The following is a 15706-nucleotide window of genomic DNA, read 5'->3' on the forward strand; positions in this document are numbered from 1 at the left end:
CAAACTCAGAGAGGAGCCGTCTCGTACGGTCACCGTCTCCCCTTTCTGAGATGTCAGGGCCGCCGTCCTCCCCGGGCCGGGCTCCACAGACACCCGGGACGCAGCAGGCACGGCCCCAGCACCGTGCTGTGGGGTCTGGGCCGCAGAGGCCCGGCGGGGGAACAAGAGCGCCTGGTACCTGCTGCTGGTTCTGAATCAGATGCTTGTTGAGCAGGTGCTGCTGCTGCTGCTGCTGCTGCTGGAGCTGCTGCTGCTGCTGCTGCATCACAGCCTGGAACTGCTGCTGCATGGCATTCTGCTGAGCCTGGAACTGCTGCTGCTGTTGCTGCTGCTGTTGCTGCTGCAGCGCCACCTGCTGCTGCTGGAACTGCTGCTGCTGCTGCAGAGCCACCTGCTGGAGCTGCAGCTGGGCTGAAGGGGAGAGAAGAACATCTGGCGCCTGGCACGGGAAGCTCCCGCTCGCGGCTCCACCCAGGGCCACACCGGGTGCAGCGCACGGCAAGATGGCTGCCAGCCCACACATGAACGCTGGGATGAGCGCGCCACTAAATGAGAGGCGGGCGTGCGGGGAGAGGCAGCTGTGTTGACCTGGAACTTCCTAGCAGGAATAATACAACAACAACAACAATAATAATAATGGGAAAAGAAGAGGGTGAACCGAGTCTCTACTTTTGGATGGCTCCCAGGCCTAGTGCTAGCACCCACGAGTCTGGGGACTCACCAGCTTCAGCTGTGACTGGTGCAGCATTTCTACCTCCAGGGATTTGGACTTGCCTCTCCTGGACATCTAACAGGATCGGGAGCTCCCAGGAGGCAGTCCCTGGGCCCCTGCTTTCGCTTGCCTAACATTTACAACATGCAGTGTACATCAGGATTCCGGTCCTGCACTGTTGCACAGTACGTGGATTTCCCACATTCTCTCATTAGCTGAAGGACATTTGGGCTGTTTCAACTTTTTGGCAATTATGGATAATGTTGCTATAAACAACCACTTTCAAGATTTCTTTGTGGTGCAATTTCCTCTGACAAAGACATGATCTAAACATCTAAAATTGATTGCAGAGACAGTCACACACAATTCTGTAAACATACTAAAAACTACTAAACATGGGACTCTAACAATGCACTGTATGGCCTGTGCATTGTAATTTAGTAAAGCTGTTTTTCTGTTTTTTTTTTTTGGGGGGGGGGGAGGGAGCACACTGGGCTGTGCTCAGGAGTCACTCCTGGCAGTGTTCAGGGAACCACATGTGCTGCCAAAGAATGAAAGAATGAACCCCGGTGAGCTGTGTGCGAAACAAGCACCTTACTTGCTATACTATCTTTCCAGCCCCAAGTTATTGCTTCTATTCATGATTTTTTGGGGGGCCGTACTCACTATTGCACAGGACTTACGCCTGGCTCTGCGCTCAGGGATCACTCCTGGCAGAGTTCAGAGGACCACGTGGGATGCTGGGGAACCAAACCTGAGTCAGATGCATGCAAGGCAAGTACCCTACCCACTGAACTATGGCTCCAGCCTTTCAAGTTATTTTTAAAAAAGGACTCTACACAGAGAGATCCTTAGGACACTATGCCCATTTTGTCCCAATATACAATATTTAAAAGGGTAACATAAAGGGGCTAGAACAATAGTACAGCAGGTAGGGAACTTGACTTGTGCACAGCAGAGTCTGACACCAGAGCCCACAGGTGTGATGCCTTGAGGACACAGCCAGGAAGAAGCCCCAAGTACCACTTAGTATAGCCTCAAAACTAAAGTGAAAAAAAAAAAAAGACATAAAAATCATGATCAGGGGCTGGAGCGATTGTACATCAGGTAGTTCGCCTTGCACGTGGCCAACATGGGTTCGATCCCCATCAACCCATATGGTCCCCAGAGTACCACCAGGAGTAATTCCTGAGTGCAGAGCCAGGAGTAACCCCTGTGCATCGCCAGTATGACCCAAAAAGAAAAAAAGAAAAGAATCACATCAGGGCACTAAGCAACAGTACAGCGGCTCGAGCAACAGTACATGCCTCACACACGGCTGACCCAGCTTTGATCCCAAACATCCCACATGGTCCCAAGCTCTACCAGGAGTAATTCCTGATTTCTATTATTTATTTATTTATTTTTGCTTTTCGGGTCACACCTGGCGATGCTCAGGGGTCACTCCTGGCAGTGCTCAGGAGACCATATGGGATGCTAGGAACCGAACCCAGGTCATCCGTGTGCGAGGCAAACGCCCTACCTGCTGTGGTATCACTCCAGCCCCAAATTCCTGATTTTTAAAGTAGATTTTACATGTACATGACATATCTGATATCCTTGATCCATTCCCCACCCTTCCTGACTTTCATTAACTTGATCTGGGCTTATCCTCTTACCCCAATAAAGAAGACTTATATTAAGAAGCAAAGCAGAATATACTACTTAGGGGTTCAGGCCCTGCTCTTGATATCCAGGAATTAAATTCCAATTCTTCACTGCTCTGTGCTTCAGTTTCCTTAGCTGCAGAAAATAATAGTTTTTATTCCATGTACTGGACTTGAAATTAATTCACTATCAGTAAGGCTCTCACAATAGCACCTGGGGATGCATGTTGAGGCTGACTTGGACCCATATTACACTAAACAGGTAATTAAAAAAAATACAAAACGAGGGCTTTCAACCATATCCCTACTGACATCTGGGGTGGGACCATTCTATTGCTGGGACTGTCCTGAACATGTGAACTCATTTGGCTGAATCGCTTTATCCACCAGATCCCACAATGCTTACTTCCTCATGTGAAAATATTTCTTCTAACATTTTCCACCTGTCTTGAAAAGGACAGCCTGAGAAGTAACAGTAAACAATGAGAAAACATGTCGCTTAAAAATCCTTTTGGTGAAAATCTCATAGGGCTTTTTCGTAGAAGCATCTGCTTCTCCCTGGTTGTTGGAGGAATTCTACTGACACTGTACACAGTAAGGCTGACAGCTCTATTCTCTACACCCTCACTGCTGCCTACTAGCACCCTGACTACTAGTCAAATTTCTCCTCTGCAGAAACTGGCTGTATCTAAGATACTCTTCTGCTCCTTGAAGCTCCGCTCGGGCCCCGCTAAGCTTTTCAGCTGCCTTCCCTCGCACACCATCCTGCTCCCAGAACCTCCATTTGCTGACTGCAACAGATGTTTCTTGGACTTTCTCTACATTTCCTTTTTATGTATATTGGGGCTGGGGAAGTCATACCCGGTGACGCTCAGGGGTTCCTCCTGGCTCCACACTTAGGAATTACTCCCGGCAGTAATCGGGGAACCACATGGAATGCCAGAGATCAAAACCAGGCCGGCCATGTGTAAGGCAAACACCCTACTTGCTGCCTTTCCAGCCCTGTTTCCACATTTCTTATCCATGCTTTCCCATTTTTCCAGTCCCTCTTCTCTGAGTTACACTCTAGCGCAATTTCTCCAAAGGCACTGGAGAGAGAGAGAGAGAGAGAGAGAGAGAGAGAGAGAGAGAATATGTGTGTGTGTGTGTGTGTGTATCATTCCTCAGCCGGTTCCAATCTGCAACTTATTTGTTCAGACTTCCTTATTTCAACAATATTTAGGGGAAGAAGGGTTTCAGACATACCCATTTCTGACTCAGGGGATCTTTCTTGGCAGTGCCGGGGGACTAATGCAACACTAGGGATCAAACCCGGGTTGGCTGTGTACAAGGCAAGTGCTTTATCCCCTATATAATCTCTCTGGCGCCACCTTTCAACAATTTTAACTCATTTCAACAAGATCACTTGCTTCCTAAGAACTCAGATCTGCTTGGCTATCCCCACTAGCCAATTCCGTTCCGTGAAACACACGAGGCCCACAGCTAATCCTTTTCCTGGGTCCTGTGCCTGGGGATCTTCCACATTTGTAGCTTGCTTTTGTTTCAGGTCATGGCATCTTTGCTTTTTTCCATCACTGATTCTGGACTGTGCGTTAACAGCCCTTCATCTGCAATTGCCACAGGCCTAACCAGGGAACACTTTCCTCCAATTTGCATTTCCTTCTGAGGAAATGAGATGCGCCAAGGGGTCCCCGCATACAGTGTGATGGAAGAAGGGATCCCAGGCTGCTTTCCCCCACTTTGCAGCAGGGCAGAGAAATCCTCCCCTCGACAGACCTAGCAACACTAAGTGCAACCTCCCCAGGAGCCAGTTATCTAGAAGGGAGACCATTCATCAGTGCCCTGAACACCGGACTAAAAATCCTTTTAAAAAAGTCACCTCTGCGTGCATGTGATACAAAACTCACTGAGGAAAACAAACAAACAAAAAAGTCACCTCTGCATGCATGTGATACAAAATTCACTGAGGAAAACAAAATGACACACTGTGAGAACTCTGTACTAAGCAATCAGCCTCATCTTCAGGAGGCAGTTTCGGTGTTTCTGTTATTAACAGGGGTCACTGGAAATGACCACAGCCCTAGCAAAACCTCTGATCCAGACCTGCTGCCCCTAATGCACTGAATAATGTGTGAAGTGGACTTAATTAGGAGGTAGTGACAAAAATGGACAGCAAGTGTCCCTCTGCCACACCACCAGTCTTGGGTACATGAGGCAGGCAGTAATTCAAAGGCAACGAGGAAAGGTCGCTGACAGTCAGCTGCAGGAGACTGAGAGAACCCATCTCAATCATCCACTAGTGCCACCCAGAAGCAGGTCCTTCAGAAGCAGTTTTCAGGATGTGGGTCAAGGTCAGATTGGGGAGGGTGTGGGCAGGCTAGCAGAGTTGTAGCACTGTAATTGTTTTTTGGTTCCCACCCAGCAGTGCTCAGGGGTTACTCCCGGCTCTGCACTCAGGAATTACTGCTGGCAGTGCTCAGGGGACCATATGGGATTCCGGGAATCGAACCCTGGGCCAGCATGTCTAAGGTAAATACCCTATTGCTCCAGCACCCTGTACTACCTAATTTCTGACAAAATCTTAGGTTGTAAAGAGTATCAGGTGAGCCCTTTTTTTGGATGGGTGGGGCAAACCCAGCAGTGCTAGGTCTTATTCCTGGCTCTGTGCTCAAGGGTCACTCCTGGCAGGGCTCAGACGACCAGACGCAATGCTGGGGGCCAAACCCTGGTTGGCCACATGCAAGACAAAGCTGTACTGTCACTCTGGCCCCTCAGACAAGTATTCTAAACACATATAATTATAGATTATTTTTTATCATCAAGTATTAGATTTAAAAATACTAAGTATAGCAAAATGAACGACGGAGCCAGATGGACAGCTCAGTGGTCAGGGAGCTGTGCACACACTAGATCCAAGGCTGAACCCCAGCATGGCATGAGTGGCCCTGGTGTCACCAGCACTGAAGGGTCCGAGCAGCTCCGCATCCTCAGACCCTAGATTTAACCACCCAGTCCAGTTGGCTGAGTATTGCTGGGAGTGTATCCTCAGCACTGTTTGCATGAAAGAATCCAGAGTCAGCACTTCCCCCGGGAACTTCCACAGCTCTCCCTGTGTCAGGGCGCTGAAAAGACAAGAGAGACACAGAAACTTGGGATGAAGAACTGAGCTAAGGCACTTTGGCACATGCAAATGAGAAGGTAGTCTGAGTCGAGTGGCAAGAAGTCAACAGAAGATGATGAGATCCGAGGGACTGGAGATAGTAAAGCACTTGCCTTTGACCCCTGACACCCCATATGGCCCCAAGCCTGGCCAAGACTGAGCCCTGAGAAGAGACAGGAGTAAGGCCTGAGCACTTTTTGAGGAGGGAAGAAGAGGAGGAAGAAAAGGAGGGTGAGGAGGGGTGTGAGGGGAAGAAGGGGAGGAAGGTGACACTAGACAGGGCAGTTCCTGAGACAAGAGGGTCATGGGGTCTAGGCTGCTTTGTGCCTGAGAACACCTCATAACAGACCTATCTCTATTTCTTGTGCGTGTGTGCGTGTGTGTGTGTGTGTGTGTGTATGCAAGAGTCTCATATTACATATCGAGCAGCTGGGTTCCTGGGGCCAGAGAGACAGTGCAGTGGGTGGTTAGGGCGTTTGCCTTGTACACGGCTGACCCAGGTTCGATCCCCAGCATCCCATATGGTCCTCCAAGCACCTGCCAGGAGTAATTCCTCAGTGCAGAGCCAGGAGTACCCCTTGAGCACCATCAGGTGTGACCCAACAAAGCAAAGCAAAACAAAACAAAAAATGAAACTGGGGTCCTTAGATGGGGATCTAGACCCTCAAAACCTCCAGGTCCTCTGCTCCCCAAGTGGAGGGGAGGGTTTCAGTGTCACTGAACCCTACTGGTAGCCAATGGCTTGGACTCTTTTCTCACCACGCACAACAAAAATGAACAGAGCGCTCCTTGGAGCATCTCTATGCTTTCTCCCAAACCCTCCTAAGCAAAAGAATCATCACAGATTGCCTACCAAGGGGCAGACTCTGCCAGCGCAGTACTCACTCTGTGGGGTTGCAGTGGACACAACAGCCATGCCATGTGGGGCCATCCCGGAGGTGCCAGGGGGAGGTTGCCCTGACAGGGGCATTGGCTGCCCCATGGCACCAAGGCCTCCCATGCTGCCCAGGGACTGTCCTGGGCCCCGAGACGGCATGCCGATTCCAGCTGCTCCAGCAGGGGGTCCACCAGTCAGGCTCTGGAGCGCATTCATAGGGTCTGTGGGAACACAAGGGCACATTGTCTCAGAGCCACAAGCCAAATGAGGCTCTCAGCACACACACTTCCTTCTGCTGCAGGTGTGACTCCCTTAAGGCACCAAACTGCGAAGGGCCAGGGTCCTGGGAGCTTCCCAACACCTGCCAGAGGCCAGAAGAACGGGTGCCTAGCACTACTTAAGACTGACCTGTGTCAGGGTCCTAATACAGATAGACAAAGACGCCCTGGAGGGCCAGTGGTGGCACCTGACTCTCAAGGCTGTACACTCCTCCTGGTGGGTGAGACACGACCAGGAACTCAAAGACAATGAACTCGGGCCTTCCTCCAGGAAGTGTAGGGGCAGAGCTGAAGTGCTCCATGGGGGTGTAATCAGAACCCACTTCAGCAGGATCTCTGAAGGACCGCCACAGAGGAGTGCTCAGGACAGACCCTGGCATCCAGAGCCACCACACTGGAGCAACCTAAGATTTGCAGGAGGGAGCCACAGGCCACAGAGGCAGGAAGCTGCTCAGGCTGGCGAGCAGTGCCCAGGCCCAGAGAGGGAGCCTGAGACCGAGATCAGAGCATGAGAGCTCATGGTACAAGCTACCTGCTGAGACAGGTACGGCCCTCCCAGGGGAACCTTGCCACAGAACTGGGTGTCCACGAAACTTATGCTCCAATACCGAGAGTCTGGATCTGCCTCTGGCATGGACTCTATTGCAGCTGGCCAGCTGAGAATCACGGCAGCACACGGGTAGATGCGGACAGCTCGGCCGAGGCAAGCAGGACCACCCACAGCTCTGCTGCCAAGGCGAGACAACGAAAATCTTAAAAGTGAATTCACGGAGCTGGAGCAATAGCACAGCGGGTAGGGCGTTTGCCTTGCACACGGCCAACCCGGGTTCAATTCCCAGCATCCCATATGGTCCCCTGAGCACCGCCAGGGGTGATTCCTGAGTGCAGAGCCAGGAGTAACCCCTGTGCATTGCCAGGTGTGACCCAAAAAGCAAAAAAAAAAAAAAAAAAAAGTGAATTCACATGGCAGGCTAGATGGGGTTCCCTTCCTAATGACCATCTTCCAAACCCCTTTCACTGGCAGCTTGGTCAGCGAGACCAGGGCTGCCTTTTAGATAGATACCCTTGGGTAAAAAAGCTGTGAAATTAAAAAATAAGAGAGGGTCAGAGAGAGAGCTCACTAGTCTGCAAGCATGAGGCCCAGGACTGATCTTTAGCACTACTTGGTTGCACAACTTGGAGTTGTGCCAGGAGTGACTCCCAACCCCTGAGCTGAGAGTAGCCTCTGACAACACAAAAGTAAAACAAGGAAAAACAAAAAAAAAGACGAGGGGGGCGGGCAGAGAAATAGCTCAAAGGCTGGAATGTGTAGCTGGCTGACACATGGCCTGGGTGTGACTCGAGAACCAACACCATAAGGCCTCTGAGGCACTGTCAGGTGGAACCCTGGTGTGGGGAGGTCCTCACAAAAAAAAAAATAAAAGACAACAAAAATCTTAAAAGTGAATTCACAGCTATCTTCTAAGAAATACTACAGATTGTCATATAAAATATACCCTAATAATTCTCTTCCTGGATTTTTAGGTGATATCATACTCATTTATGAGTTTTTAAAACCTTTTTTTGGGGGGGCAAGGCAGAAAACAGTATTTAAAATGCAAGGAGATGGGGTTGTCTGACTGCATCATCTGACTGCAGCCTCTGCAAGGATGAGGAAGGATGTGGGAGAGAGGGGGAGGGAGGAAGAAGTGGGAGAGGGAGGGAGGGAGGGAGGGATGGCTATTCCGTTCTCACGACCAGAGTAATTCTTCCTGTGAACTTTTTCCTCTAGTGACAACCTGGGCACATGCAATATCCACAATCTCATTCTGGCTGTCTCAAATTCAAGGCTGGAAAAAATCTTGAATCAAAATGGAAAAACTCTTACCACTGACGGAAGCTTGAGATTTCTTGTTATCTATTGGGAAAAAAAACACACACATACAACCAAAGTAAACAAAGTTTTATATATAACTGCATGTTTCCACAGTAAGTCAGTTTTATAGGCATTTGCCTAGAGGTCGCTTGTTAAAACTACGCTCACCCTGCTGAGACCGTAACCAAAGACACCTCAGAGCAGACTGGGGGTGCGCTCATGGCAGCGCTGACACGGGGGGCCAGGGAGGAGAGGGTGTAGAACCACCCTGTGGTCAACGTGGGGCTTCTGAGAGCCACCCCACCCCCACCTTGACTGAGACCTCTCCAACTCTTCTTCTGTCCCGGATACAGGCCCTAAGCAGGTCCTGAGCAAGAAACGAGAGCTACAGAACTCTATACTGGGCGCAGAATGATGCTGAGAGCTCCAGTGCCTCCAGTTCCAGATCCCCATGTTCTAGAAAAGGAAACTGACACTGGCCAAGTCTGACTCCAAGACAAGCCCGCCTGGCCCTGGCACAGGGAGACAGCTCTGTGCTCTCTCAGTGAGTCAGAGAGATGGCCACGGACACCCTCCGCCCAACCCCAACATGCAGAGTTCTCTGTCAGGATGAACCAGGGAGGGTCACTGGAGGCTACTGGTTCTGGCTCCTCCTAGAGTGACATCAAGTGGAGTTCACCCTGCTGGCCATTTTGATAAAAGGTGAGCAAGGAAGTGATACCTAGGGGCGAGGGAGACGCAGAACAGGCAGGGAGCTTGCCTCGCCTATGGCCAACCTGGGCTCAATCCCCGGCACACCATATGATCCCCAACACCCCAGCAGGGACTCTGAGCACTGCCAGGTGTGGTCCAAAAAAAAAGACAAGACCAAAAGGGGGAAAAAAACGTGGTCATCTGCTGACCACATGGGAGCTCTGGGGCTCTCCTGGTGTCCTGTCATTGAAGACTGTTGACATGGAGGCCGTGTTGCCGCTACAGTCCCAGGCGAGCCGCGGCCGGCTTGCCAAGCGCCTTCTAGGGCAGGCTGCACCAGGAGGAGCCCATCTCCTGAGGGCACTAACTGCAAACAGGCAGGAGGCGCAGCTGCTGAAGCCAGGGCAGAACACACCCAGTTTCCCTTAGGGCTGGCGGCCATCCAGAACACTCTACTTGCTTATACACACAAGACCAGCAGAAACCCTGACCCGGTGACACATTCCCGTGGAGCTCCAGCTACTGCCAGGTCTGCCTGACAGAGCCACACGAGGACCCTCAGGATCACGGGAAGTGAAGTGGGCCAGGGCCCAGGTGGACTCAGGAAGTGGCCTTGGAGGCTCCGAGTATGACAGGAATACACAGTCAGGTCAGGCCTCCATGGGACAATAAAATCAAATAGGGGGAAGGAAGTTTGTGTTCCACAGTAAACTACTTATTTAAAAAGTGTCCGGGGATCAAAGCATCCGTCCTTTGAAAAAAGGTGATTAAATGAACAAGTAAAAAAAAAAAAAGGCAATCCAGTTTTGAAGACTTTGAAGCAAACATTCCCATTATGCCAAATTCAGTATTTTTGAGGCCTTATACCCAAAAGGTCGGGAACCATGGGAAAAAAAAGGAGAAACGATGAAGAATTCCCAGACAGCAGAAACATTCACACGAACATTCTGACCCAGGCACAGCAGCCAAGAAAGCCTGCCCTCACGGACAGGGCCAGCCTAGCGCGGTCACAAGCGCTCAAAAGGGGAAAATTGTACTTACGGATGTCTCGGAAATGGATGATGAGCCTGGCCACAAGAGAAAGGTACTCGTCCTACAAGTGAAAACAGGAAGCAATTGAGTTCCAGATGCAGAAAGAGAGGTGTGTGCCACCCCTCCCTGCGCCCTCACACTGCCCACCCCACCACTGAAGGCAGCCGGCTGAGTGTCGTCGTCGTCCCCCCCCCGCCCCTTCCACCTACCCACCGGAATCCATCTCTCAGAGAGAAGTTTTCAGTGCAGACCAACAAAAGGCAGGAAGGAATGAAAGGTTCCCGATGGCTGCCACTTCCACACTGGTACCAGCGCTCACCCTGACAGAAGTCAGCCAGCTCAGACCCGGTCCTTTCACAGAGGGGACGAGCGGATGAGGGGCCGGCAGGGCAGCCAGGCTTGCGGAGAGGAGGCGCAGGCCGCTTTTGTCTCTGCACTCTTTGTATCAAAGTACTTTCGCTTTTAAAGCTCCAGCCTGTTGCTTTCTCACTGCTGACGCTGTCTCTGCAAGCAGGGCTGGACCAGTGCCCTGGCGGTGCTCTTTCGGGAAGATCTCTGTCCATCTGAATTTGCAGCACAGTGCACAGGCAAGGGAGGAGGGCACAGTACCACTCACGGGTGGCAGGCGAAGGTCACTGCCTAGGGCCCTTACTGCCCAGGCTGCCATGTTCTGGGACTGCCTGACAGGGCCACCTCCCACTGACTTGTCCTCTTTGCAACCAAGGACACCTAACTCCAGGGAGTATTCCCCATGGTCAAGGAGAGACCATGTGAGCTACAATCTAACTCCTGGGAATCTGAATACCCTTGTTATGGCCAGGCAGCTCCCTTGCTCTCTTCCTGCTCTCAGAGCCCTCCTGCGACAGGAGTAGGCAGGCTGACGCATGACACCCACACCACCCCGCTGGTCGGGGTTACCCTGGGGGCACAAGCCTACAAGCTCTGGGGGAAATACCGAAACTATCAGGAGAACATAGCCTGGGAAAAGAAGTAAAATGGAAGTCTCGGAGCAGTGGGAAGCTAGACAAGAGGGAGTGTTGATAGCACTTCTTAGTGGGGGGCTGGAACTCGAGTATAGCAGGTGGGGCACTTGCCTTGCACATGGCGGACCCAGGTTCAATCCCCAGCATCCCACATGGTCCTCCAAGTATCAGTGAGAGTCTTTCCAGAGCCAGGAGAGGCCGCAAGCATTGCTGGGTGAGACTTCAGGAAATCTCCTAAACCTTTGTCAGCCCATACCTATCTCCAAACTCCACTCCATCACTTTATCCTTTGGCCAGGGAACGGGCAGAGGAGTGAGTGCATAGAAAGGCAAAGTTGAGTGACGACATGCAAAGGCAGCAGAAAGAGGGAGAAGGAGGCTCTGGGGAGCAAAGGGGCACTTAAGAAGTCCTATTTATTTTTATTGGGGGGCGGGTCACACACAGGCCAGAGTAGGTGGTGAGGTGTTTGCCCTGCAGACATGAGGCCCCAGATTCGAGTTCCAGTACCATCCATATGCCAAGTGCAATCCCAACAAGAGGTCATTTGACATCCCTGGTGCTGGTGCCAAAAGTGTGCAATCTCCAGTGTGTGCAGGCTCATCCCAGCAGGCACCACGATCAAGTGTGCCAACGCTGCAACCAACCTGAACCATCGCCCCCCCCCAAAAAAAAAAACCCAGGAGGGAAGAATCTGTGTCTTCTACATTTTCCTAAGAGGTAAGAGGAACAGATGTAAAAGTGACCAGATATTATGTACTTGGGTGAGGGTGATGCTCCCAAGTGGTGCTCAGGAGGCCCTGGGACCCCTCCTGGTGATTCCTGACCAATCAGGCCAGTGGACTGTAATGAGGGCCATATACGTGATGATGCTCAGGCCCTGTGATGCTGTGGGCCTCCAGCGTACATGAAAGGTACATGACTGACTCCCTGCACTATCCCTCTGGCCCAGTGACCGGATACTTTTCCTCAGACAGTCAGTGAGGCTTGGAGGATGCCTCCAGAGTACCCCTGCACAGAACACAACCGAGGGCGCAGCGCCGGAGGGGCAGATGTCAGCAGAGCAGGTGGACCAGCGCCATAACTCCTGGCTGTGGCTGCCTGTGGACTGGGGAGGAGGGGAGGAAAGTGGTCATAGAACAGGGAAGCGGGCGCAGAAAGCAGTCACACTGCCCCCAGGAGAATGTCCTGTGGGTTAAACACAGCTCTGAAATTCTCACACCAAGGTCAGGTCACTGGGGAACACTTGAGGCTGAGTCCCGTGGGTCTGCTGCAAGAACTTACTGAAGACCACAGGACTCGCTCCCCTGAGATGACGCTTTGCTCTCCGGGTTCCTAATTGCCCTTGCTGATCTGGCTTCCTGATTGGACTAATTCCCAGCCGCAATCTACTCAGGTTTTGGTAGACTTCCGCTTCAAAAGCACTCCAAATTCCTTGCGACTGCTCCAGAAAAATGGTTTAGGATTATAGAACCTCCCTATTGCCACTCAATCTGTACCACCTGATATTTTTTTTTAAATGAAATATCCACGGGGATTGGAGAGACAGTATAGCAGATAAGCATGTGATGTGCTCCATCCCAGAGTTCTTCTCTGGCCCTCCACCTTATCTTCTGCTTGAAAATGGAGAATTGGGGCTGGGAGACAGTATCGTAGGTAGGGCTCTTGCCTTGCACACAGCCAACCCTGGTTTGATCCCTGGTACCAGATATGGTCCCCTGAACACTGCCAGGAGTGACTCAACCATCCCCCCCCAAAAAAAATAGGGGGAAAGGAATCAGAATACATATATTCGCTTTTAGCTACAAAAAGAAACACCAAGAAGCTAAGGAGATCGCTCAATGGGCCAGAGTGCATGCCTGCATGCTTGAATCCTAGGTTCAAATCCTGACACTATAGGATCCAAGCACCACCAGGAGTAGCTCTGGAGCACTGCCAAATATGGGTCCAAAAAAAGGAGAGTGGGGGAGAAAACATCAGGCAGATAAGCCAAATTAGTAGATCAGCAGTTACCCCAGAGGCTTCCCATCTGTGCATTCCACACCAGAGGAGAGTTCTCTGACCACTAAGAGAGAAGACAGCACCAACTCTGAGTATGGCAGATGAGTGCACACACCCTTGGGTCACCCCAAGGAGGGGAGGAAGAGAAAAGGAGTGTTTGTAAACTAAAGGGAATAATGCAAAGATCTTACATTTTATTTCACATTCTAATTTTACTTACACTAGTGGTAATATGGGGGGGAGAGGTTGTTGCTGTTTTTCGTTTTGGGGCATGCTCGGGGGTTACTCCTGGCTCTGCGCTCAGAAATTACTCCTGACAGTGCTCGGGGGGACCATATGGGATGCTGGAGATTTAACTCAGGTCAGCCATGTACAAGGCAAATGCCTTATCCCCTGTACTACCTCTTCGGCCCCAATATTGACCTGTTTATTCTCAATGAGTCTTATTATAACTGGGTTTGGGGCCATACCTGACAGTGCTCAGAGCTTACTCCTGGATCTGCACTCCGGGAACCAACATGGGAAGCAGGGGTCTGAATTCAGTCAGCCACATGCAAGCCAAGCACCATACCTGCAGTACCAGCTCTCTGGCCCAAGCAAAAGTCTTTTTTTTTTTTTTAATCCAAGCAAAAGTCTTATAAGGATAAATGTGATTTAGAAATGTCAGTGTAAAATTATAGAGGTTGCTGTTATTTCAAAATTATGATTTCTTCCCTCTGTTCACAAAAAGGCACAGAAGTCAGAGCAGCCGAGAGCCCACGCTGAGCACATGAGCTTCTACTTCTTTTTTGTTTTTTAGGTTACAGGCGGTAGTGCTGAGGGCTTACTCCTGTCTCTGTGCTCAGGGTCACTCCCAGCAGGGCTCAGGGGAATAAGCAGTACTTGGGGTCAAACCCAGGTTGGTTGCATGTGAGGCGAACACCCCAACCTCTGGACTAACTCTCTTAAACTGTAACTAAACACAGGATCACAAAAACAAACAAAAAAAAAACAAAACAAAAAACAACAACAACAACAAAAAACAGAAAAGCTACATTAACAAAAAGCATCTCAAAGCTCAATGGCCAAAAAGTAAATGCTTAATTCAATGCTTAATAAACCTGAAGTGCTTCAGGTGGAGCTCACTCGTATTTCATTGCTAGGGAGAAAAGGGATCAAGTGAAAAAATTAAAACAGCACTGTTCTGATTAAACATTTCATTCTAAAAAGGAACCAGGAGTGCCTTCTGAGTGCAGTACCTGTGTCTTATAAATGGGAACCAGTAAGGGCCAATTCTGCCCTGAAAGCGAAACAACTTGGAGCCACTAGAGAGTTGCATTAAGAGGCACCAAGAGTAACAGAAAAGGAGAACAAACACACCTCCTATGGCCAAAGAGATAGTACAGCAGGTGGAACACTTGCCTCGCACACAGTAGACCGAGCCAACCCAGGTTTGATCCCCAGCACCCATATGGTCCCTCAGGCCCAGCAGCAGTGATGCCTGACTGCAGGACCAGGAGCAATTCCTGAGCACTGCTGAATGTGGCCCAAAAGCAAACAAAAAACCAAACCTCAAGACCAACAACAAAAACCGCTTCTTTACAATATCTATTAAATACAGAAAGCCAGAACAAGTAATACTTTGAAATTCCCTTTTAAAAGATGGAACCATGCAGGCCAGAGAGACACACAGGGACTGAGGTGCTTGCTTGTCTTGAATGCGACCAAACCCAGTTTGATCCCCAGCACCAATTATGGCCCTCTGAACACTACTGGGAATGACCCTCTGAACAGAAGCCAGGAGTAAGCCCGGAGCATCATGAGACATAACCACACGCCCACCCCCCACCAAAAGAAAAGATGAAGTATCCAATGACAATCTATACAAGAGCAGAGCCATGGACCAGAGAGAGCGCCCAGTGGGGCGGAGTGCCAGCTTTGAATGTGGGCGCCCCTCTCTCCACACTGTACCGTCCCTCAAGCAGTGACCCAGGTATAGCCCGAGGGCACCACCAGGCAAGTCCAAAACCAAAACCAAAAGAGGTGGGGGTGGGCTGAAAAGATAGTATGGTGGGTGGGGCAAGCACCTCTCCTGCACTTGGCTGACCCAGTCTCAACCCCCAGCACCACATATGCCTACCCGGCTCAGCCCCTCCAGAAGTGATCCCTGAGCACAGAACCAGAAGTAAGCCCTGAGCACAGCTGGGTGTGCCCTAAAAACAAAATTTAAAAAAAAAGGCAAGCTAGAAAGTCAGGCAGTGACCCAATTCCCTACAAACTGTGACCTGGTAGGGAAATGAAGGCGCCCGAAATATATAAAGCACCATCCTAGATGTACTCCGGCTACCAAGACCGGTGTATTCTCTGCCCTTTGGATATAACAACTAGTCCACAAGAAATAAAGGTCCAAGAGGAGTGAGTCAGACAACAGTGAACACGGCTGGCAGAAATAGGGATGTGAAAGATTGCTACTTAGGACTTAAAAGGAAGCAA

At 50.5% G+C, this 15706-nt stretch overlaps 1 protein-coding gene across 5 annotated transcripts in view; it reads right to left on the reverse strand.

Moving 5' to 3' along the window:
* Positions 1–15706, reverse strand: part of MED15 (mediator complex subunit 15) — a 67829-nt gene that overhangs the window by 17788 nt on the left and 34335 nt on the right. For all 5 annotated transcript variants that reach the window (XM_056120694.1, XM_056120693.1, XM_056120696.1 and 2 more), the window contains exons 3-6: positions 10263–10314; positions 8541–8570; positions 6404–6616; positions 179–411 (exon numbers count right to left, since the gene is read on the reverse strand). In XM_056120694.1, coding sequence (XP_055976669.1) covers positions 179–411; positions 6404–6616; positions 8541–8570; positions 10263–10314 — 528 coding nt within the window. The remainder of the gene's footprint in view (positions 1–178; positions 412–6403; positions 6617–8540; positions 8571–10262; positions 10315–15706) is intronic.

Source organism: Sorex fumeus, unplaced genomic scaffold (assembly GCF_029834395.1).
Source record: "Sorex fumeus unplaced genomic scaffold, SorFum_2.1 ptg000043l, whole genome shotgun sequence".
Taxonomy (NCBI): Eukaryota; Metazoa; Chordata; class Mammalia; order Eulipotyphla; family Soricidae; genus Sorex; species Sorex fumeus.